Source organism: Cydia strobilella, chromosome 1 (assembly GCF_947568885.1).
Source record: "Cydia strobilella chromosome 1, ilCydStro3.1, whole genome shotgun sequence".
Taxonomy (NCBI): Eukaryota; Metazoa; Arthropoda; class Insecta; order Lepidoptera; family Tortricidae; genus Cydia; species Cydia strobilella.
In genome coordinates this window covers 20408106-20435107 of record NC_086041.1, presented here as the reverse complement: position 1 = coordinate 20435107, position 27002 = coordinate 20408106, and the positions used below count along the sequence as shown (strand labels likewise).

The 27002-nt window shown below is 33.9% G+C and overlaps 1 protein-coding gene across 1 annotated transcript in view; it reads left to right on the top strand.

Annotated features, from left to right (window-relative positions):
* LOC134746315 (zinc finger protein 177-like) overlaps positions 1–21532 on the top strand; it is a 78772-nt gene extending 57240 nt beyond the window's left edge. Inside the window, exons 2-7 of the mRNA XM_063680714.1 lie at positions 108–218; positions 410–581; positions 4601–4867; positions 5229–5398; positions 20911–21076; positions 21387–21532. Of these exons, the coding sequence (XP_063536784.1) occupies positions 108–218; positions 410–581; positions 4601–4867; positions 5229–5398; positions 20911–21076; positions 21387–21424 (924 nt within the window). The 3' untranslated portion in view covers positions 21425–21532. The remainder of the gene's footprint in view (positions 1–107; positions 219–409; positions 582–4600; positions 4868–5228; positions 5399–20910; positions 21077–21386) is intronic.
* Positions 21533–27002: the final 5470 nt, after the last annotated feature.

Here is a 27002-nt window from a genome sequence, read left to right as displayed (position 1 = left end):
ACTTATAGTCTTACAACTCAAATAAACTTATAGCAAAATAACAGCCATTACAGGAGTGGATGGGTTACAAACCTGAGTTCTAATTACACCGTTTTCATTGTTCTCAGGTCCGCCACCGATTTGGTCTATTTGACGAAGTATGTACTTCGGGAGGCGTACAAGTCCGGCATTGCAATTGGGTTCGATTTCTACGAGTCTCTGAGAATTATGGGCCACAAGTAAGTAAAAATGTTATCTCTTTTAGTAGATATTTAATATTTTCATGCATATCACTTTAACTTTACCTGTATACAAATATGATATGAGAAAGCTGTTCATATCTAGATATAAAAAATATACACATATTAAAATATTTCGTTCTGTCCTGCTGTTTATTAATCAATTGCCTTATCAAAGCATTTTTACTCAGGTAAACCTAGTCTGCACAAAAGTCAAGGGCGAACCTGTCTACGAAGCAGTGAAGCCAATATCAGCCCACACAGAACTGGTGGTATATTATCTTCCTGAAAGACCTGAGGAGCTATTCTTTGTGAGGATGAGGAATAACCTTTACAGACAAACGATGGATTCCATTCTGGAAGGTAAGTTAAAAGTAATGTGCTATAATTCGGAACGTCTTAATAATATTTACTTATTTATTTAACCCTTATTGCAAAAAAGAAAACCTTACAGTACAATAGGCGGACTTAATGCCATAAGCATAAGATTAATGTATATTAATATAGCTTATCTTTTTTTTCATATAAGATGGCATTTAAAAAGCAGGGTTCAATGTTTTCTTTTTTTTTTGTAAAAAAGACACAAAAAAATCTTGTAAAACTGGTGCAAAAACCTCTATAGGGGTTTAGACGACCAAAGAAAGGATGTGAAAATGCATGAATACTGATTTTCTTCTCAGGCCAGAAATCAGTTTCTAGGTATTTTCATAAACATAACGATTACAACAGAAATATTAGGTAAGCGACACCCTGTTGGAATGCTCAGTAAATTGTTTACGTTAAATAATGACTTACGTTCCACGAATATTTGAACGCATGACTTTCATTTAATTGCAATCGATATATACTCATTGAATGCTTTTTATATGTAGGAACATCCGTTCATGCCGACAGCTGCAGAGTTATCAATATGGTCTTGCGATCCAATCGGCAAACGACGCCGCAATGCGTTATCGATTCATATGTAACTTAACTGGTCTTAAGGAGTATAAAGATTCGGTTTTTATTTCGTGAGATACCTAGTTTTGGAATAATTCGGTGCACTTTGAATTGTCTTTTACGTTTTATTATGACTTGTAGAATTATATACCGCAAACGCCGATTAAAGCATAAATTTCTCCGATGATTGTAAATTTAAACTATTTAAAAAAACGTAAATTTTAATTTAATATTTTGTCACCCGGCGTCGGTGTTGATGTGTGGTTATCAAAGATTACATCAATCGCAACGCGCTATTTTTATTGTCATTGCGGTATGACGTTCCTAAAAACTTTCTTTCCAAAATTAGATTTAATTAAGTGCTTCAAATTACGACAACGAAAATCTACTGAAAAGGAAGGCATGAATCTAATCAAGCTAAGAAACCGCTGCTTTACTAAATTAAGTAAAAACGCATAAATCACGTTGACACACAGATATCGCCATTTCACTGGCTGCTTAAGTGCGATAAAAAAGCAATCACGACCGTCGACTACCGAACCGGCGCGGGCGCTGCGGAATGTCCTTTGATGTGCCGGTGTTAGGACGGGCTTCATCAGAAGCGGAGCGGAGCTCAGTACAACAACGACTAGAAATAAATACAATTAGCTCAATGTTCAAACTCATAATATATGTAATACACATAATCTATTCAAACGTTATCAGTAATAAAATTAATTAATATTAAATTTTGGGATCTGTATCCATAAGTGACTGTAACACTAAACTGTGACGCTAGTGCCAAAAATGTACTTACCCTCCTGGCTCATGGTCCTAGCTATAGTTAGTAGGTACTTATTCGGTTCGATAAAATTTTAATATTTTTCAATTGGAACAGTTGCATTTATTTTGTTTCATTCAATTTTCAAACAAAAAAACCGGCCAAGTGCGAGTCGGACAAGGGTTCCGTACATTACACAATTTAAACAATGTATTTTTTATGTGAAATGCCTTAGGGGTCGGATTAAAAACTTAAGTAATTAAGTCCGACTCACGCTTGACTGCACATTTCTAATAGGTTTTCCGGTGATCTATACATTTTTGACCCAGTAGTTTCGGAGATAAAGGGGGGGATGGTAATTTTTTGCCTATTTTCTTGAATAACTTGTAAACTATTTATCTTAAAATTATAAAAAAAATATATATTTGAGATTCTCACAATGAGATTTGATATGCAACACGATATAGTTTGACAAACTTTATTTTTTAATTTTCTCATTTACCCCCCAAAAGTAGCCCCCCTGTTTAAAATTAATTTGTTTACGTTACATGTCCATCTTTGGGTCACAAACATACATATGTGTGACTGACGGACAGACAGACAGACAGACGCACGAGTGATCCTATAAGGGTTCCGTTTTTTCCTTTTGAGGTACGGAACCCTAAAAAAGCAACTCTCTTTCCTGCAAAATACGAGTAAGTATACATTTCACTAGCAAATTTATTTGGATGGCTGGGCCTTAGCAGAATACACAGTATACATGACAAATGATAATAATGGAAAACTTAATTTGTTGTTTCTTATGACCGGGATTGATTAACAAAACCGCTTCGCTTATTCTCACGCTTATAAGTAGACGCTGCTTTACACCTCTTGTTGAGATACAATCCTAGCTAGATCCTCTCAGTAAATCTGCACTTTGTATCCGTTTGAGGACGGCCACGTACTATCTCAGTAATACAGGTTTTTTCATAATAAAGTGAAAATGGGTAAAATAAAACTTTTGCAATATGGCCGCGAAGAATTCCTGAAACCTTTGATTTCATACTCGAAAAGTCCTTGATATTAATCGATAAGAACTACAAAACTCGACCTTATTCTGGTACAATTATGGTTCAAAATGGCTATGAACGTGTGGTGGTAATTAGTGAGTTTTGGTTGTCACTTGACGGTATATTATAATGATCATAACTCATAGACTAAGATTTTCTCGCATATATGTATTTCGCATAGCATTCAACACAATCACAACCGTCAGGAATCGGTAAGAGACTGATCCAAATAATAATGCTCTCATATGTTTATAGGACCAAATTGATTGTTGAATATTAATTATAATTACATATTTAAAAACCTTCATTAGAATATTGATCCAATCAAGCGAAATTTTAATTAACCAATTTCACGAACAACCGTAACGTAGTTAAGGAAATCTAGACAATTTATGTTTATTGCCTGTCTTAAAAAAAACCAGTTTTGACTGATGTGAAAAATGTTCGTTCAGAACTTTTGTTCCTAAAGCCTGAATTTATAATCCGCGGCCTTCGTACAAAGTTATCTAGTGAAATTGCCTATAAATCTTCATAGCTTTAATACAGTGTCGCAGATGTTGTGGATTAATTAGTCGCCGCGTTCTACTTGAAATCTACATTTATATCTTTAACATTTGCGCTGCATGTATTCCGTTTTCTATATGTATTATAAGATCACGGATAGCAGTTGCAGCGGCTAACAGACAGATGGCAATGATAGCATCTCTAGTTGCCCGTCAATGCATTTCGCCAGTTATCTGCACATTGATTTAAGATCAATACCGTATTCAAATGAATGTATAAAATCATTCAATTTTCTAATATAAAACATCTCTAAATTACCTACATAGTGGGATTGTAGAACTTATGATAATTTTTAGGGTTCCATACCTCAAAAGGAAACGGAACGGAACCCTTATAAGATCACTCGTGCGTCTGTCTGTCTGTCCGTCTGTCATAGCCTATTTTCTCCGAAACTACTGGACCAATTAAGTTGAAATTTGGCAGACATATGTAAGTCTGTGACCCAAAGACGGACATGTAACGTAAACAAATGAATTTAAAACATGGGGGCCACTTTTGGGGGGTAAATGAGAGAATTAAAAAAAAAGTTTTTCAAACTATATCGTGTTTTACATATCAAATGAAAGAGCTCATTGTGGGAATCTTACATTTTTTTTTTATAATTTTAAGATAAACAGTTTAGAAGTTATTTAAGAAAATAGGCAAAAAATGACCATTCCCCCCCCCCCCTTTATCTCTGAAACTACTGGGTCAAAAATTTTGAAAAAAGTACACAAAATCGATCTTTACCTAAAGATTACAGGAAAACCTATTAGAAATGTGCAGTCAAGCGTGAGTCGGACTTAATAACTTATTTTTGATCCGACTCCTACGGGTTTTTTAAGTACATTTCACATAAAAAATACGTTGTTTAAATTGTGTAATGTACGGAACCCTTGGAACGCGAGCCCGACTCGCACTTGGCCAGTTTTGAATGATGCTTTCTCCAAAGTAATCTTAAATAGTGTCTGTTGTGACATAATTATAATAAATAATAAATCCCTTAACTGTCTCATATTCCTTTAAGTTTCACACACATAAATATTTTACCTACTTAGTATAGATTAAACCTAACTTGTTTCTTTCAGATTCACCATTAGACCTCTCAACGTCGCTTCTATCGAGAGTACTATTACCAATATCACCTCCCTCGGGTCCCGATGATGAGCACAAGTCAGTTTCTGGTGATTCCCTTGCATCATCATCCGCCGGCTCATCAAGTGAGCTACTAGACATGACACCGAAAGTCCAAAGAAAACCAGCAAAGTCTGAAAGAGCATTACTGCCTTGTGAAGTGTGCGGGAAAGCATTTGATAGACCTTCATTATTAAAAAGACATATGAGAACACATACAGGTATGAATTTAATTCCTCGCTAGGTTCAATTATATTCACCTCCGGGAGCGGTATTTTGATTCTAACATCTGTTAAGGTTTTGATATTGATATGATTTGATCGCTCGCTCTGATTAGTGTGCGCGAAATACACTGAGCCCCATCAGTAGGCATCTATCTCACTCTTATTGGTACGCATGGACTGCCCTGCTTGTCGTGTTAAGATCTTTTATAACAATATCAAAACATTAACAAATTTTAATTCAGCTCCAGATCCGTTCTATTTTCTGATGCTGTATTAGTTAGTCCTATAATATAAGTACAAAGATATGTAATATTAAACATATATGTAAGACCAGATTAAGACTGTTGTTCATTTTCAGGTGAAAAACCTCATGTATGTATGGTATGCAATAAAGGGTTCAGCACTTCAAGCAGTCTTAACACTCATAGAAGAATACATTCTGGAGAGAAGCCACATCAGTGCCAGCATTGCGGGAAGAGATTCACAGCTAGTTCAAACTTGTACTATCATCGAATGACACACATAAAGGTACGATACATATAGCTATGATACTTGATATTTTGTTGAATAAATTGACAAATCCTAGTTCGTTAATTATAGTTGATAGATTTAACCGATTTTTAGTGTCATAAGTACACAACATTTTGAGTATTTTTTACTTGAATATCATATCAAAAAGACCACAAAGACTTGCGTGGTCGAGCGCGTCGAGGCGGAAAAGTCATATGTCTTAGACCATCGTGGGAGCGCCCTGCGGGAGGGATACGTTTTGAAAACAATTATAAAAGTTTTCACGCTATAAGTCTTATTGATATATTAATTGGTATAAACAACATGTATTTACTCGTTAATTTGTTTTATTTGATTTACTGTTACAAGTCCTACAAGTGTGAAGTTAAACAGCTTGTAACAAGAGTAAATTTAATATAGTCCATAATAAATAAATAGTTATTGCTTCGCTTGTTAAGATGAAAAATTGTAAAGACTGCAAAGATGAGGAATTAAAAAGGAGTAAAGCTAATAAGAGTAATAAAAGTACCTACAGAATGTACATCATCGCGTAATTACTGTGTATCTACCGATAAATTGTCCTTTTCAATCATATCCTAGTAGGTACTGTCTTGCTTCATCGCGGAAATTATCCACACTTTACAAAACGATATAAAAAACGGGTTATCCTTGATGCAAAGACAATAGACTACCATTAAAGTTTTTTCTTCTGATAATTCACATACTAAGCGTATCCTTTTTCATGTCGCTGTAAGGTACTGCAATTGTTTTTTTATGTGACATCATGTAGTTACTAACCAGTTGCTCTATTGTTTATTGATATGATAATGGCTGGTCGATTGAATATGAAATTATTAATTTATTTAGAGGAAACCGGGATTTAACATTTAAAACTTTCGCGGTTTAAACACATATTAAATCACATTTAGAAACGGGTCTATCGCGAATTTAGAAACCGGGATTGTTTACGTACTAGCTTACGTTTTATTCATATTACTTAGATCAGGCTTACATTCTATTGTAATACTTATAACAACCCCAAAGGTCTAAAAAATCGAAATAGGCAGGTAAGTAAACTTAGGTTTGCGCAGTGGTAAGTGAAAAACTAGTATCAACGTATATTTTACGTGTGGCATCCACCCTTCTTCGAGTTACTCAACTTAAGTTTATTATTATTTTTATACAATCTTGTTCAATAATGTAAAATTAGTAACAATGATTTATCCTAAAGTGCTATATTACTGGCCGGCAAACGCAAAGCTTGATGCACATTATACGGTGATGTTACCGTGCTCGCTTCCCATAACGCCCCACCTGAGTTTTTACTTTAACTATGACCTCATGTTGAGGCGACTTAAGAAAATCACACAAGTGCACACGGTCAATGAGCACAGGGCTATCACGACGCTTTTCTTTGGCTTAAAAATCTTAAAACATTTTTGATACTTTATTGTGAATTTGACATGCACATCATTAGTAAGTGTACCTAATAATGTTATGAGTGTTAGTGAGCCGCTTATTAAATTTTGTTTTATATATTATATCATGTAGGTATAATGAGAATTATATATGTATGTAACGGAAGCCTTTACTTAACTACATTTGAGATTTTTGTATCAGTAGTAGTAAAACCCTCAATTGTACAAAAAATTAAGTGTATAATTATGTAAGTGTGTAATTCAGTATAACACAATAAATATCACATTCGTACACAGGCGAACTTTATTACTTGGGATCCATAATATTAAAAAGCGCCGTCAGTGTAGTTCACTGAAATTATATTTTATTTCGTGTTATTAAAATATAATTTCGATTTATCAACTACCATAAATATTTTTCCTCATCCCCAACACTGGTAAATATACATTAAAAACTAAGTTAGAATCTAGTCTTTTAGATATTTCGTAATATCTTGAAAACCCTACCTCGCCAACCCTTAAGACGCACCTGTGGTCACAGGCAGTTATAGTTAAGGCGTTCAAGGGCCAATAAATTACCGGGTCAGGTCATCGTGGGAACACCCCTGCGCAGGAGACCGTGGCGACATTGTTCGTAATAGGTTAATTTGATTTTGTATGCTTTAGTTATCATGGATCGGGTTGTTCAAGCGTGTTACACGTTTGGTTTCACGTGTTATGAGTCGTTCGTTTTATTTTATTAGGATTTGTATACGTATGTTTTCATCATCATCATCATGGCATCATGTTTTTGCTTATTGTAATACAGTGCTGTCAGTTGACTTGCTTTATTCACTTTTGCGGTGTGTCTTTCCATTATTTAATTGTATATTTACGAAATCGAAACATGTTTCTATTTAAAAAAAAAAGGTTATTATTGGACCTATATTTACTTAGACTCAATCACTTTAATTTTTTTAGGCATTTCCATACAATGTGCCCCATTTTATTTGCTTATGAGTATACTTAAATATAATATAATAATCTCATAGCTCATTTGAGTAAAATATGGGCCGTTCTAAATCAGATAGTCGTTTCCAGAGTATTCCTATTGTATTTAGAGTAATAATTCCATACAGCATTAAAAAAACGGTAGCATCTCATATAGCAGTTCACACACGGTCGTGTGAAGCCACGGTCTGCTGGCCTCGTCTTCGGTATCGTCTTGGCCGATACGGTTCCTTGGCCAGTCGTGGGAACGTGAATTTGGCCGCTGTAGCTGTGTTAGCAAACGTTTGGTGATTCATATGTACAAACTTGTTTTTAACTGATGTATTTTTTATTATTAATCTCTTTACTGTAAAATTCGTATTGTTGATAAGTAAAAAGTGTTATATGCCAATCGATATGTTATTATAGCTATAGTAAGTTTTTTTATCCTACAGGATAACATCATGTTTAATTTAGTTCAGATTATTAGGTAATTTTAACTCTCCTTTATAGAGTATACATTCGAAGCGAAGCCTAAATATATTACTAACGTAGCTTGTCTTGTCATTGTAATATTATCGTCCCATTCTGTCCCTACTCAGCATTACAATAAGAGGGTGCATACAATAGGCTAGCTGATTGATAGGCCTCCGCGCTTAAGGATCTTTTGAGCTGTCCGCGAATTACGTTGCCCGCTACGGCACTATCATTGTGCGATAGCCTGATATGTGTGCACGGCTCACAATAGACATTACTGGTCGTGTAGGGTTAGCACCATATTATTTCAAAAATGTTGTAAAAATCTTCTAATTAAAGTTAGGGTGACTGCTATAGTTATTGGCAACTACATAGTACTTTGCCTTTCCTAACAAATCATTACAAGAAAGAAACAAGCAAAAAGTAGTCTTATTGTTAAGAGTGGCCAATAACTGTAGCACTTACCCTACTTACTTATATCTATACTAGTAGTAATTTAAGACAAATTACTTATATACATTCACTTGCAGAAATCTTAACAAATATTAATGACAGAATCAGTCAGATTTTGTTTAAAATTATTGTCAAACCTCATTATACTTTTATTTTATTTAAAGTTTTAATTCAACAATTCTCACAGCTAGAGAAAAGGATAATGCTTGAACCTAAATTTCCAAATTCAATGTCGGCTTGTTCTGCTAGCGATAACCCTACTCACAGCTTAGTGATAGCTCGTTAATGCTCCCTATATCTTGACGCGAATGAGCATTGTTTCTCTATCGTAGTTTTAAATTAATAGCTATTTATTTATTTACAGTACGTAAACATAGTTTCTTTAGAACGTGTACCTACTTTTTATTAAGTATTTATTGCCTATCTTATTAAATTTACAGTTAAAAAATTTCTTATTATAAATTCAATTCACCAGCCTCTAATAATTACTTGAATATTTCTTATTGGCCTTCTTTTCTTATTTCATATTCTGTCTGTTCATTAACTTTTAGTGTTAAAATTCTGCATTTCTTGGATCAGTTGCAAATGTCCAAGAACTCTGTCTATCTTCCCTCACTCACTTGACACTTTTCTACTCGTTAGTTTGTTTGTTGTCACTGTCCGTCTGTCTATAGTGCTGGGACAGGCACTTGGGAGCCACAATTGCTGATCACACAAAGCGTTACGGGAAGGACTTCAATTGCAAGCTAATAGCGGAAACTCGGTGGATGAGTTTTTTTGCTAAGGGATGTACTACTTGTTACAATAACGTATGTATTACTATTAGTAAAAGTAGGTACCAAACTGAATAAAAATAATGATGTTAAAAATATGTTATTAAATCAGCTGCCTGCCTAATTGTTTTATTTATAAATATGCATAGGTACTATTAGTAGCCTTCCAAATAGAATTATTTAACTAGTTAATGATGTGCTATGTCGAAATAAATCTTACAATTCATAATATTTTCTGTACACCTCTAATTTCTAAACCGCTACTCGTATTGTGCTTAGACCGCTCAGTAAAGTAACGAGGAGCCACGAAGATTGGTAGTTGTTTCGAATCAGAATCCGATTTGCGTTTGTCAACGTGTTTGGTGGTTGGCACTTTTCATTGGATAAATTGCACGAGATTTGTTCTTATTGAAAATATATGCTTCCTCCTTCAGTTGTTTAACTTACAAGGAGGTACCGAAACGCTGTGAATAATGTTGCTGTATTTCTAAATACAAGGCTTTATTAGAATCGTGCCTATTTTTATCCTTATTAATTATAGTACTTATTACTATATTATATATATTATTATATATTATATATAGTAATAAGTACCCTTAATTATTATTAAGTTTTACGTTATAAGGCGTTTTACGTTAGTTAGGCAACAAGGTTTAAAAAAAATATAAAAAAAGTAAATTATCTCCAATTTCATTTGACGTGACGTCGGCCCATTAAAATAAAATTTTCGTAAGCATAAACATATACTTACGAGTAGGGCCGTCTGTTCCAAAATGACCCTTTATGACGTAGGTCATATTCAAAGGATTATTTTTTGTACAATATAAAAGTCACAGGTTTATAGCCATATTGCCTCCATAATCTCATTAAAAGTGTATTGCCGTGAAGAGAAGGGTTGTATTATAAGGCAATTTGTAGGTTTACTTGTGCCGTTTTAGGGCTGGGTCGGCGGTATATGGGACCGGTGCAGCGGCGCCTGGGCATGTTCCCATGCACCTGCCTTGTATGGGGGTTAAAAAATGGAATCGCCGCAACGGCTTTTTAGATTGCTAGCCGCTGCTGAATGGAATTTTTTTATGAATTAGAAGTATCACTTTGTGACAGGTGACAAAGTTTCGAGATTACAGGTTATACACTCATTATAATTTCTAACGTTGTGTTGTGACTGTGCATTGTGTTACTGGTAAAATATCCATAAATATATGTAGGTACATGTTATGATGCAATAACCGTAAACAGAGATTTTATGTTAAATGTATGGTATAAACTGGTTCCCATTACAACAAAATTTAATATTATTCGAAGTGTTAAATTTTGATAAAATTCCTATATTGTCTCAAACGATTAACTAGTCTCTGTCTTGGATTGGCAAAAAAGTACCTTGGTTGGTACCTTGGTGGACTTGATCACCTTTTCTTTAGTGTACGATATCTATTTCAGTTTATAAGTTCCTTGTTCTAAATAAGTAATTTCCTGAGGTGTTATAACTATCGTTTCGACAAACATGTTTAAGCATCTGGCAATTTCGATCAGCAGGAAGTAGACTCCATTAATGTATTTAATTGCCCACTTTCCATTCTATGTAGATCAATGTAACCTGTACAGTGCAACTAGTTTACTGATTGTCTGACATTTACTGTCTTTACAGATAAGGCAATATTTTTTGGCCATTTCCATCGACTAATTGGCGTGATCAGGAAATGAAATCGACATGTTTTCTATGCTTAATTAGTTTGCTTTGGGGTTTATTGGTTATTTGCTGGTTTTGAAATGCCGTTTTAATAAGTTCATTACGAATAAAACAGAGAACCCATAAATAAGTATTTAGAGTTATGATAGAGGTAACGATAAGTTATACTCGTGTTATATACAAATGATATATAGAACTATAGACCATTACGAGATAAGGTCTACGCATGGTCAGTTGAGTGTGATATGTCTCGCAAAATAGATTTAATATACGTATAATAGTATACTGTCTTTTACGTAGACTGAATTTCAATAAAACGTAACTTAAATAACAAATCATGCGAATCTAGCCCAACAGTATATTTAGTACCATAAATTCATGTGCTTTCTCATACATTTTCCATCGAATCTCGAACCATAAACAATTCACTATAGCTTTGTGGGCCTTTCATTTGGTCCACATTAAAGATATATGTATCGTGTATTGTTTGATATGATTAAAGACTGCTTTCACGATCGCCTCATAAGTTTCGTATGAAATAAAATAAGCACGGATATGAAAGCATGTGGATTGTTCGGATTTGTGATGGACTGCTTAAATAACTGGGTTCGTATATTTGGAGTGTAATATTATAGGACGTGTTTCGGGAATTTCGGCACGTAATAATAACACCCTAGCACATTACACATAGCCCACATAGGTAGTATGAAAATTAGTAACGCAATTTTGGTAGATCTACTATTATTAAGATGACCCCAATCAATCATTACGCTACGCGAGAAGATCATTTTATATTACTACCTAGTTGAAAACTACGTAAACACTAAACAAACACCTTAATTAGGGAATGCACTTTTGTTTTGTAGGTATAAATAATCATAATTTCCTTTATATAAGCCTCATGGTCCACGGGACAGTATCAGTACGCTTGCAGTGATCGTATGTAAGTGAAAACTGTTATCGCTTTATCGCCATCTATATTTTGGCGATAACACTGAAACCTAAAACACACTACTAGACCACACACTAGACTAGACCGTAAAGTGTAATTTGAATACATATGTAAGTAATTATTTATATTATGGTGGTTCAATAGCAAGCGGGAGATGAAAGCCTAGAACCTTACCCCTATGAACACCCTGGATAGAGCGTCCTGGCATTATTGATATTATTAGCAACGCTTAATAAGATTTACTTAATAAGGTTGGTTGGCTGAACGTAGACCTTATCTCAACGAGATAAGATCTACGCATGGTCGGTTGAGTGTTATACTGTCTCGCAAGATAAATTTAAGAAAGTATTAAATATGTTCCTATGTTCCTAACGCTATTTAACTGGTTACTTGATTTTTAGTGTACCTATTTTAGATTACGATTAATTTAGAGCGCACCATCAACAAACTGATTTACAGTTTGGCGAAACATTACATTAAGGTACTTACAATGTTGTAATTTTTGTTAAAAGTTCAATAATAAAAATAAAAAAAAACTGATATAATCCGTGCATAATCAGTTACTTAATCATAGTCAACATATGACAGGCGTATAATAAAGATCGCGTGTCTTCGACATCTGCAACTGATCCGGATGCCGTTAAAAAAAACAATACACTTGATTTACAAATAATGACCAATGGCGTACTCGCAATCATAATTTAATCAAGCAGCGCGTGCGAGTAGCCATTTTAACGAAGGTTTTTTATACCTTACAAAGAAATGCGTGCAGTTAATGCTATTTTCCGCCTGTAAGTATAGCATAATAGCGATGGTGACGGCAAAAAACAGATGTGTCAATAATTATTGTCCCAGTGATTTTATGAAACTTATTAATGACATGGCATGAGCCTATTGTGTTGTGCTCGAGTCTTCACACGTAGCAATACTTGTAGAGTACTCAAGGGACGTGTCCGCAACGCTCTACGTTTTACTTATCAACAAGTTCTGGCTCTAGAATTTGTTTATAGAAAACTGGGCATGAACTTATCTGTAACTTATCGATCCAAATGTAGGACACATAAGTTGTATTGTTTATAGATTTATCACAATTATTAAAAGTTAAGCCAGCTAAGAGAGTTTGTCAGTACTTTTTTTTTTCTAAATACCTTGAATATTGTAAAACTGAACGACTCTTCCTTTTTGCAATATGTACTTAAATTCATATTATTAATTAAATGAATTAGCATTATTTATAGGTACTTAAATTATATTTAAAAATTTATCTAACTGGATATGATTATTATGTATATATTTCATATATATTTCTATGTTTATGCTTATTTTCTGTTTTAATTATGTATTTTATTTCAGAACTTTCTAACACCACTCAACTACACACTTTTTACAGTACCGTATACTTATCACCGTCATATTTACCTAACTGTAACGTGATCTGGGTTCCGGCATTATATCAGTGCTCCGCTCAATAGAGTGGAGCGTATAGCTGAGTCGGAACCCTTTTGTTGTTGCTGCAATGCACACAGCGTGCAGCTAACCACTAAAAACTAATTTTTCGTGTTTAAGTAAAAAAAAAATTGGTAATTTAATTTAGTACATAAGTTTTGTTCTGACTGCAATGTACCTACTTATACTTTACACTAAAATTGTGTGTTTTGCAGCATCCAAATAAACGTTTTATCTATATATCTATCATATGAAAAAAAAAACGATTCCAAAGAAAGAAAGTGAAACTTTTAACGCTCACCGAATACCAAAAAACAAACGATTATGAGTAAAATAACGCACTATATGAAACAAATAGACGATACCGCCTCGACGTTATCTCGCACTCACGACTCCATCAAACGAATAATTAAATATATTGCTCGGCTGCTAAGTACCGGCCTTTCAGATATGTCACTCAATAATAACACGATAAAATTGATACGGCGCTCAACGAACTACATTAAAAAAATACTTAGTATTATGAATATCACCAGATATTCATATAGAAAAAAAAGTTGTTACTTTATTTCTAACTACCAAGTAAGAAACAAAGTAACAACAATTTTTCTTCATTAAGGTCTAAGAGTGTTTAGTTTTTAATACAAAAGCTTGGATTAATTACAAGACAAAATAGTAAATTTAACAGTTTGGTGCCTACTTAAAAAAAAATATTTCTGTTTCGGTGAAAATTAATAACTAGTAGCTAACAATTTATACATAATTAACCTTATTTTATTTGCTTTTTTCATATCAGTCATCATGAAATAAGAAGTTATAAAGACAGGACTCAGGACTTTTTGCCTCAACTGTATGCGTAAATATAATCAACAACAAAAATTACGTGCATATACAGCGCGGCCGATTGCATCTGTACCGTCGGCAGCACTATCAATCATGCTTTATCGTTCTTTTGCTGACCGTACTGATTAAATTATTCCCGAGAGGTGACTTAATGAAATAGCTAGGTAAGGGTAAGTTCATGATTTTGTGTTCAGCTTGCAAAATGATTAATTTCTAAGAATTTACCTAATGCTTAGTAAAGCGAAAAGTTAGTGACATTTAAAGGTTATTGCCCTACAGTTCTAATACAGTCAACATTAGGACTATTTGAAGTAAACGTTAATGCCGACATTGATTTATTATCATTTGAACGTTGGTGATCAAAAGCCTTGAGAAAAACTTTAAGTAATTAAACTAAATTCCACGAAAAGCGGCACTAAATAAAGCGTCTAGACTAGATTTTATATTAAATCGCTTTAGAGATAAGTTTGATACCATGTCCTATCGTGTACAAAAACATAAATAGTAAACAAATAAACCAAAAATAGTAACCAAAAAAAATTGAAAAGAAGCAAATAGAAAAAAAAAGTAAACAAAAAGTCAATAGACTTAATATTATTTAATATGTTAAATTAACATTTTTTTATGAAATTCGTAACTGTCCTCTTTTAATAATAACGCCAAAGAACCGGCAAAAGCAAAAAATGTAGCTATAAAAGTATCTCAACTCTTTTTTTAACATTTTGTACATAATCGCCAAATAATCATAAATTGGTATATAATGTCAGTGTGCACAGCAGAGCTCTTATTTCGAACCAGTTGTAATCACGCCGCAGCAGACCCGTCGTTATATGAGGGACCAATTAATATGCTCCTTGTCTTGGATCCAGATTGAGCCCACAATATTGATTACTCTCTGGAATCAATAATTGGGCCACGGTTATTAATCGCAGCTTCTAAGCTTTGAATATATTAATGTAAGTTATTAATCATTTTATTACTCTAATTCAGTAAGCGCCACTTGCACCATCCCACTAACCCGGGGTTAACCGGTGAAACCGTTAATCCAGTGTCAAATTGTAAACTGGTAACCATGGTAACTCCAGGTTTAATCGATTAACCCCGGGTTAGTGAATGGCGCAAGTGCCCCTTAGAAAGCGAACTAAGTATTAGTATACATAAATACAGCTCGTAAATACATAATTTGGCGTGAAGAAACTAAGAGATTTTTTTTTTTTTTGAGAGCGAATTAAAAAATATAAACCTCGTGATTTGCCTTCATATTATTCTAAACTTAATCTTATTTAGGTATATTTTATAAAATACGGAAAAATCTTCAACGCTCTTATTTGTAACCTAGAAATAAACCTCTTTATTATCTAAGTAGTCGTGGTTAGGCCACGAATAAAGATAGTAGGTATGTATATGTATATTAACTAAGTTTTATTAGGGTTCCGTACCTCAAAAGGAAAAAAATGAAACCCTTATAGGATCACTTTGTTGTCCATCCGTTCGTCTGTCCGTCTGTCCGTCTGTCCGTCTGTCCGTCTGTCCATCTGTCCATCCGTGCGCCCGTCCGTCCGTCCGTCCGTCCATCTGTATGTCAAGACTCTTTAATCTCGGGAACACGTGGAGGTATCGAGTTGAAATTTAAACCATAACCACAGTCCCTAGAAGGCGTAAAAAATTAAATTTCTAAGTTAACTTTAAAAAAAGATACGGCCCGTTATGCCTCAAAAAACGTAAATTTCGACACTTTCAAGGGAATCAAAATTGATACGGTACTTCCCGTTGACCTAGAACTATGAAATTTAGCCTACAAATACGGGAAAAACTCTGAAAACTGTAAATTTAAAAAAATATAGCTAAATTAGTACGGACCCGTCGTTGGGCGAGTCCGACTCGCACCTGGCCGGTTTTTATCCTCATATTTGATGGTTTAGTATCATTTTTAAAACCGGTTCGTTATTCCCAAGCATTTATAATTACCAGAATTGACTAAAAGATCAAACTCTGTGTGCAGTACCAGTACCTAATACTTTTTTTTTAAATATCAGCGAGCTAAGATTTTCATTGTGTTGAATTTAAATACAATATGCTTTCAATTCACTAACTAGTGTTATTAACCATGAAATTCGCACGTCTTTTACAACTAATTAAAATTCACTTATCTCAAATAAACACGCAGCCCATATCTCGTACTGATATATAGGTACCGTGAAACGAGACTGGAATTAAGGAGTAAAATACCAATACCTATTAGGCCTTTCGCGGCCTTATTCTGATCTGCATATTTATAATGTGTTCTTGTTTTGTATCCCTTTTATATAGTACCTTTATAAATTATTTTTATATGACTACTCATTTAAAAATAATTTATAAAGGTACTATATATATGGTACTATTCTATCTTCGAATATCAAACATTAATTCAGAATATATTATTTTTGCGAAGGAATGATATGTCTAATTTTTATTCAGTTCTGCTTTCTATCGATATTTTTATTTATATTATCTTATGATCAAGCTATATTTTTTATTCAGTTTTCCTTAAACCATAGGTACCTTTTATTAAATTCGCTGTTATTTGGGTACCGAATATTTAGTAACGACGCTTTGTTAGGTTTGTTCTTTAAGATGTAAAATAATTGAGATTTGTTTAAGCTTCTTTATGATTACAAAACCAGAATAAGGGTACTCGCACGTTACTGGAGCATCAATTTATTTAGTTAAATTAACCGAAGCACTGCATTTGCATTGGATTTCCATAACGCGGACGAGGCGTATCGCTTGCCCATATGTCACTGTTGCAGGATTGCCACTGCTATATTCACGACATATAGTAACTTTGTAAGGTTTATTAAAAAAAAATAACTTTATACAAAGGAAATAAAGTTAATTTTGGCATTTAACATCATGAAAATAAGAGATTATGAAAGTAAACAGTCGATTGGATATCAAACCGATTGTTCTGACGATATTACCTCGATTTAGTGCACTAAATCTCGCAAGGTTTTTGTTACTGCGTAGCATATTTCAGTTTACGCTTATGTTTCTATGAAAAGTTATAATTGAATTCTAGGGCGACTACAAAATCGGTAATTTTATTTTTAGTACTTACATACACATCAATCCATGGTCTCAAGTTCCGAAAAGCATAGGTAGGTAAAGAATATAGCAGCAATAATTGTGTTTCTCACCTTGCCTACCTTTACTGTTTGCCTACCCTTCATTGTCTGAGTAGCACATGAAAACTCGTTTTTACCTGTTGTGATTTATCCAGCGGAAATTGTCTGACAACTAATGGCTCTTTGTTTATTGATTTATACTCGTATATGCAATATTCGGTAGCGGGAAAGGTCGAAATAATATCGGGTGTCGTTTTTTTTGCCTCCTTGATTGAGCTACCGCGGATAGCAGTCCGGACCAATCAAGTTCACCTTTCCAGTTGTATCGAGGGAGTACGCTAAAGGTGGGCTTCTTAATTTTGCCGTAAAACCTTTATTATATTTCATTCATGGCAGTGGGCGGTGAGCGAAAATGAATGGGAGGGCCGGTCCTAGAATATCAAATTGGATTTTTGTCGGAGGTTTGATTTTGAACTTATTTTAATGATATTTTAATGTTGTAGAAAAGGAAAGAAAAAACTGTGATATCCGCTCTTAGAATATTTTAATAAAATGGTTTATTTAATAATAAACAAACAATTGCATAACGGAATTGCGGAACGGTAACAGCTGTAATCGTAATTTAAATTTCGTTTATTATTTATTTTTACACACAAACCGTCATGTTTTTATCTAAATGAAATACAAAATTTGATCGTTCGCTTTACATTAGGTTAAGTCGACAATCGAATGCGACAAGCCTTAATGCTTTAAAGCGGAGCGTCCAAATAGTCTACCATCAAAGTGCTCCATTAACGCGTTTATCGCCACTATAATAATTGAGTCCACGAAAACCACAGCGGAACGACGATATGGTTTATTCAATTTGTCTTAAATTAAAGTCATCAGCGGTGTGTTTTATACAAATCGTCGAAATATACCGCGATGCAGTTGCTCCGTAGGGATGGGATAAACTGGATAAATTAATTATGTCGATAAAACTAATTCTATTTATTTTGTTAATTATGAATATTAATAATTGTAGATTGAGATCTTTTCAAATTGAGAGTGAGATAAACATGTTTTACCCTCTACCACCCAATTGAGATCGTGTTCAAATGTGTAACATAAGTAGGTATAACCTATATAAATATTAAAAACCAAACATTTTTATAATTAAATTATGCAAAATCATTGTAGGTATGCAAATATGTAAAGTTGTAAACATGCTAATAAATAGGTAAACTAATTTGTTATAATTAAGTATGTGAAGTTTTCTGCGAGTTTAAGATAGGCAGTAATAAGTATTCCATGCATTAAATTTCTTATTATTATTATAATCTGAGTTCCGACTTATTAGTTAGTTTAATTTAATACATTGTCATGCAAAAATTAAATATGTTAATTTTTATACTAGTATACAGAAAAGGTACTAATTTAGTATTTCCTACTTATATCAAAAAGCGAACTAAGTTAGTTTTGAAATATAACGTGAACCATTTAATTACACCCACCAACCCAGTCCTAGCAATGATCGCGGACAGACTGGACTGTCCTTACATCATGCACTGCTAATGCTGTGACAGGCATGTCCTTAATTAAGACTGGGATAGGATAGGGACTAAGAAGTTTGTATTTATTGTTTTATTTATACCAATTTTTTGTTATATAATATTTGAACTTCAATATAAATTTTTATATTTACTGTATTAATTAAGAGGAATTTTAAATATTTTTTTTTCTTTTTTTTTTGTACAGTATTTTAGGAATGATATATATGTATACCTTGTGATTTAGCAATAAGACATTTTTTAGAACTGATTATGAGCCTTGTAGCTTGAAATAAATGTTTTTAGGGTTCCGTACCTCAAAAAGAAAAAACGGAATCCTTATAGGATCATTCGTGCGTCTGTCTGTCTGTCTGTCCGTCTGTCACAGCCTATTTTCTCGGAAACTACTGGACCAATTAAGTTATTAAATTTGGTACACATATGTAAGTTTGTGACCCAAAGATGGACATGTAACGTACACATATTAATTTTAAACACGGGGGCCACTTTTGGGGGGTAAATGAGAAAATTAAAAAATAAAGTTTGTCAATGTACATCGTGTTACATATCAAATGAAAGAGCTCTTTGTGAGAATCTCAAATATATATTTTTTATAATTTTAAGATAAATAGTTTAGAAGTTATTTAAGAAAATAGGCAAAAAATGAACATTCCCCCCCTTTAGCTCCGAAACTACTGGGTCAAAAATTTTGAAAAAAATACACAAAATAGATCTTTACCTATAGATCACCGGAAAACCTATTAGAAATATGCAGGCAAGCGTGAGTCGGACTTAAATACGTAGTTTTTGATCCGACCCCTACGGGTTTTTTAAAGACATTTCACATAAAAAATACATTGTTTAAATTGTGTAATGTACGGAACCCTTGGAACGCGAGTCCGTCTCGCACTTGGCCGGTTTTTTTTTATTAAGCTTCCTTACGCCGCCGAGTCTCCTACCGGAACGAATAAGGCTCCCTGCACGTGTTTAATGTTAATTATGACGAGACGTGTTACGATCACAGTATGCCTACTGTGCGCGATGCGATGCACTTACATTGGTCACTCTAATTTCTTGATGTTGAAAAGAATGCTACTTACTAACCATATTATAAAACATGAGAAATAAAAACATGCGAAAGATCTATTTACGTACAATCAACATCAATTGTAGCGGATAGAAAACACGCTAAAAGTATCTGCGGCACTGATTAATTACATACAGCTACGTTTTTTGTAAAACTTTACAGATCCACAGAAAGTGTCTTCTACACTTGATGCCGCTACTACTGATGCTGACCCGTCATATCTTTGATTTGGCAATAAAAATCATAAGAATATGCATTTTTAAGGCCAATATTTATTTCCCACAATAAAATTTAAAACAAACCGTACATATTATATAATATATGTACTTAATTATAAAAAAGTTAGTGAGTAGGTACCATTAAATGCCTACTGTAAAAATAACTATTACTCTACTATTGTGAAAATAAACTAACGTACTAGTAAGTGTCGGAAGCACGATCCACAAATTCATTTGCACGAGCTGCGGCGTCATGCAATCAATATCTCTCAAACTAACAACAATCATAATGGTCATTATTGTTTTCTTTGGCGGTGTTGATTGTTTTGTTCAATGTGGAGTTTTAGGGCAGTGGAACGTAGGTATGGCAGAACAATGTAAAGAATAAACGAATACTATATAAAGACGATCTAAATTTTATTGTTAGATAGTATGTAGTCCAGAAATTTGATTCATTGTTTTATAGTTTTACAAATGTATGCGAAGATATTGAATTCCAAAACAAAGGTGCTACATGATGTATAGTATAATTCAATTTTACTCATATATGTGTCTCTTTCTTTCACAGGAGAAACCACACAAATGCAGCCTCTGTTCGAAGTCCTTCCCTACGCCTGGAGACCTCAAGTCGCACATGTATGTGCACAGCGGTTCTTGGCCTTACAAGTGCCACATATGCTCTAGAGGATTCTCCAAACATACCAATCTGAAGAACCATCTCTTTTTGCATACTGGTATGTATTAATAATTTAATTTTAACTAAACATTATAACGGCACCTGAGGAAATTTCACCTTAATACCTAAAACTAAAAAAAAAAATACAAATACTTCAAGTAGAGGTAAAAAACAGGTGGCCTTATCGCTAAAAAGCATTGTCTATGGGTTCTTCATACTTAAGATATGTTTTAGAGTTATTTTTTAGCAGTGTCTAACAATATGTTTTTAATTTTTGACTCAAAACAAAACTACAAATAATGTTTTACAAGTAGTTTTGTTTTAATATACTTCCTTTGTTTACCAAACAATATTTTCTTTTGTTTCAGCAAAACACCAGAGAAGTGGCACTAGAGAAGCAACTTGAGCGCGTACCGAAATCTTATTAATAAAAATAGTTAAACTCTAGATGTGCCTAAACTAAACATTATAATTTACACTCATAATATATTTGTAAATATGTATAGGTACGTCAAGTTTGTTGACACGAAGTTATCACATGAAGACTATAAAGACAGTGGAAACTAAATCCGCCCAAACAAGTGTTGGTTGAATCACGTACAATGAAAACCGGCCAAGTGCGAGTCAGATTCGCTCACGACGGATTCCGCACGTACCATTACGCAAACTACGGCAAAAAAATCACATTTGTTGTATGGAAGCCCCACTTAAATATTTATTTTGTTCTGTTTTTAGTATTTGTTGTTATAGCGGCAACAGAAATACATCATCTGTGAAAACGTCAACTGTCTAGCTATCACGGTTCATGAGATACAGCCTGGTGACAGACAAACAGACAGATGGACAGACACACGGACAGAGGAGTCTTAGTAATAAGGTCCCGTTTTTACCCTTTGGGTATAGAACCCTAAAAAATAGTTCTATAATACGTTGATGAACATAAAACAATGTAAAAAAACCAGCCAAGTGCGAGTCAGACTCGCGCACGAAGGGTTCCGTACCATTACGCAAAAAAAAAACGGCAAAAAAATCACGTTTGTTGTATGGGAGCCCCACTTAAATATTTATTTTATTCTGGTTTTAGTATTTGTTGCTATAGCGCCAACAGAAATACATCATTTAGGGATCTATTATTAGGTTATTTTTGAATTTGGGCTAAATGACCCTAAAATGGACTTCAAGAATTATGTACAAATTTTCTTTAAATTACTTATTTAATTTAAGTGTACCAGACAATTATCAGGTTAAGTATTTGAATTAGGTTAAGTTTGTACATAAATATAGCTACAATTGTGATATTATTTTATAGTTCGTTCTAAGTGATAATTTATTATTTTTATGCATTAGTCAAAGGTACTTTGAAAACATATATTATTAAGTAATTGACAAGTGGGAACAAATAATCAATTCAGTTTTCAAATTAGTTAGTTATTTATTCATAATACGGATTAGGTACAATTGACTGTTAGCATGCCAATAGTAGTACCCCATTACGATATTATTCGACTGTTATTTATTTATATTATAATAAGGATGATTACAGTGATGTTTATCAAAATTTCAATCAACCGGATTTACGTATCAGATTTTTTTTTATCTAGTTGTTTGGTGAGTTTTATATAATGTTAGAAACTATATTTGCTGACTGGTACCTAATAGTTCATCTTAGGTTAAATATTTTAAAAACCCTACATAGTGTTATGTAGACTGCACTTAAATATAATATACTTACATTGAGTAAGTATATTGTGATTCTAAAATCCGTCCACCTTGTAAATAATATAATAATAGTATATTATGAAAAACCTTTATTTATTTTTTGGTAAAATAAGTATTCGAGTAATTAAATATTTTTAAAATATTATCTAGTTTTTTTTTTCAATATGAATGTAGTGTTTTTGAACCTTGAACTGACGATATTATGGTGCCTCGAGTAAAGTTTTCATTTAGATGTCGATTAGATAGATAGAATGATAGATATAGCATTTATTGGTAAAAAGTTATATTTTACATTAGCATTGCTATTGCAGCGTTGACGCGGGTGACATCACTATCGGTTTCCTCGTTGGTTGATTCTGTTTTAACAATTTGATATGTTTATCGTCTTATTTCGATACGACCTTGAGTCGTGTTATCAGGCATCTCACGCGCACCCATAAGTGTGAGCGTAATGCCTACTACTGATTGTATTTCGAAACTAAGATTAAAACAGAATAGGCCTCTTCATTGACCAGCACATCGCGAAACGTAGGTATTTAACAATAAACACATACATACACAGAAAATTTCTGTGCATACATACAAAAATATGAAAAACGACGCCTGAGACACGTAGCTATACAGCTTCAGTTAAGTAATAACTTGCATACTGCATACCTACCTACATAATATGTGACAGCGCGGTGACAAAACAACGGGTAGTGATCCTATTTTTTCGTGCAACGAAAGCACGTGTTGATGTACATTTGTACCAGAGAGGGTTACCAAATCGGATTGCCTATTATGTTACAATGACAACTATTTAGTAACACTTTATTATACAAAAATACATATTAAAAATAACATACAATTAGTAAGAAGTACGAAGGCGAACTTATCCCTTTGAGGGATCTCTAATAAGAATAAGAATAATAATAAGAACCTTTTATTATAGTTATCTTCTATTTAACCTTTGAGTAGATGAGAGGAGAGAGTGAAAAGAGGGTGACAAATGCAGCAAAATGTACAACAAAGTCCCGGACAGACAAAGGATATATACATAAAAATTTATAGGACAAAAATCTATTACACAAAAAGGAATCAGGAAAATACACGAAAAATTGGAAAGAAGTAGAAAAATATGAAGCAACTATACAATAGAAGTTTAGGCAAATTAATCAGGCAGATAACGAGATAACCATAGCCTCTTTAACCTCGCCTTGAGCGACGCAAGCGATGGTGCCTGTCTGAGCGTAACAAGCAGCTCATTCCACAGCTTCACTGAACGCACTGCGAAGGAATCCACGAGATTTGTGAGGGGGGATGGCAAGTGATAAACTCACGCTAGAACGGTGGCCACTGCCTTCAGCCAGATATTTAATTTTTTGAGAGAGGCATAGAGGAGAAGAATATCTCTACGGCGGCGGATTGAAAGCCAATTGAGTTTTTGATGGTAGTAAGCCGCGTGATCCATTATTCCACTAACCACATTATAGAATCCAGGTATACTTACGTCAAAATTTGATAAATATTTATTACCAAACATAGATTTATTGTATGTTACCTATTTATCAAAACAATCGTAATTTATAAAATATTGCAATTGAAATTCTAATATCAGTTTTTACCGTTTCAGTATACCACACTTTGATGATCTCCCTTTACATAACTGTACCCCTTTACATATGAGTATACTTAGGAGGTATCGGTATGTTTTACATCCCAAATATTCTTTCGCTGGCTTTATCACATTATCAGTGAAATTTTTCTAACACAAAATACTCGCCCGCAACTAAAACACTAATCGCTACTCGCTCCTCGCTTGAATGATGTATTAATCAATTTGTTTTAATAGCGCGGATTACGAGGGCTATATTAATGAAAGGGGTGTTTAAGGTAAAAACCGAAGTCAAGTAAAACTTTTTCTAACGATTTGTTTGTTTAACATTAAAAAGAACTTAACAGAAGTAAGCATAAGGAACATTTTACCACATTATATTATGCGTTGATTGTGACCTCATGCTTACTCCTGTCGAGTACTTTCTAATTCTATAAAACTAAATAATAATTAGGTGCCGTCATGCAACAAGTATTTTTGTTTATTTTTTTTTTATTTTACAGGGATATTTGTACTTCCTAGGTACTAATAGATATTATCCCAACCGTACTACACATATTTACTTGCTGTTGCTGATGATAGTTTATCTGGTAGTATGTACCAGAATTCAAAATTCATTTTTATTTTTCTAAAAAGTAGGTACGAATATTGCCTAATAATATTCCTTTACTGACTTGCAAAAGAGCCCTTGAGGCCTACTTACAGAATAAATTCTTGAATTTGATTTTTGAATTTTGGCACCTAAAAATGTTAAAAAAATACGAAAATATCTCCAAGAAATTGCTCTATCAGACAATGTGCATAATGCCATTAGAAATCAACGAGAAAAAGTCCACAAATTACAATTTATCGACCGTTTTAAATATAGACGGCGGAGTAGGCGTCGCAACACGCAAACCCCGCTACATTTGCATAATACAACTTCAGTTGCAGTATTAAGTCTTAATTGTGTACCGTCCTGTGGGATGCTACATGCTCCTGAACGATAAAAGCAATTCTAACATTTCATTGCTGGAAGATTTACTGGTCTATTCCAAAGTTGAATTAAATAGATTACCTATTTGTTTTTGGTTTGGGAGGACTAGTTTGCTTGATAATGTGCTGGAGAAAATATATATTATTCATAAACGTTTGTACATTATTGTTGTTCACAATCCTTCTCGTCTTTATTTATCAAAAGGCTCACTATTTAGATATTTGTTAGAACTTAATTTTCATATTAATTAGGGATGTAAGGATAACGATGCCGGTACCAAAACGTCGACCGATATATCGGCATCGCCGATTTAAATACACCCGATATCGCAGCTTGAAAAGCGCAAATACAAAATGATTTACGCAAAAGATTATCTGCTAATAATTTAAATAAACTTTGTTTCCTTAACAAAAATGTACCTGAAGGTCCTAAAGTGAACTTTAATTGCCGATTTTGATTTACTTTTGCTTCCATTTTGCATTTTCCTTTTATTTTTATTTTTCAGTTTTTCACACTTCACAAAATCGAATGTCTCAGATAAGCACAGAACACAAGCTTACATTCAAAAGCAAGTTGCGTAAGCACTTATTTGAAAACATTCGCAACTAAATGTCTACGTTATATCTCACACTAGGTAAATAATTATTATATATACAGCTGTGTGCAATATAATAACTACTAAAACTATAACTTTAGATAGTAGTCAAAATTGGAGAATCCAGAAGCAGCTGGTCAAATATACAGTTTGGCGTCCCGCAGGGAAGTATCCTTGGCCCAACGCTCTTTATTGCGTACATTAACGACCTGCTGCCTCAGGTCATACCCAGCTCCGAAATTTCCTGCTATGCTGACGACACCGCGGCTCTCTTTAGCGGCAAAACTTGGGACGATGCGTACCATTCAGCTGAGATGAGTCTTGCTGCGGTGTCGAGGTAGCTGGATTCCAATCTGCTTACTCTTAATCTAGACAAAAGCTGCCATATTCCCTTCTCAAAAACAGCTACAGCCTCTGCTCCTATCACTTACAATCTTAAGATGCACTCCTGTGGTACTAGAAGACTAAACTGCTTCTGCAATGACATAAAGCGTTGCTGCACCGTGAAGTACCTAGGCTTAATCCTAGATGAAAATCTATCTTTTAAGCGCCATATAACAGCTTCAGCAAAGAAAACAAGAAAAGTAATTTACTTGGTAAAGAGATTGCGGGACTGTTCACCCCCAGATGTATTAAGGGTAGTATACTGTGCCAGTCTATAATACAATACTGTATTAGAGTCTGTGGCAGCGCTAGCACGTCGGCAATGATTGAAGTTGAGCGTGCCCAGCGCGCAGTCCTAAAGGTTATGAAGAAGAAACCTTTTCGGTTCCCTACAGATAAACTGTACAAAGGCACAGGGTTTCTAAGAGTCAGGGTATTGTTTATACTGAGTGCGGTTATAAGAGTGCATAAAAATATTGATATATCGCCATTGAAGGATCTCATCATGAATAGGCGTGTATATAGAGTCCCTCTACCTCCAGCTAAATCGGCACATGTACAACGACCTGCTTCTTGCATGCATCCATTTGTCTTAATGCTGTATGCAAAAGCTGTGACTTAAAAGGGTGCACCTTGCACAAAGTTAAAAAGAAGTTAAGGAAATGGTCTGCTTCCCTCTCATACAACGACACGGAAGATATTATGCGAATTTC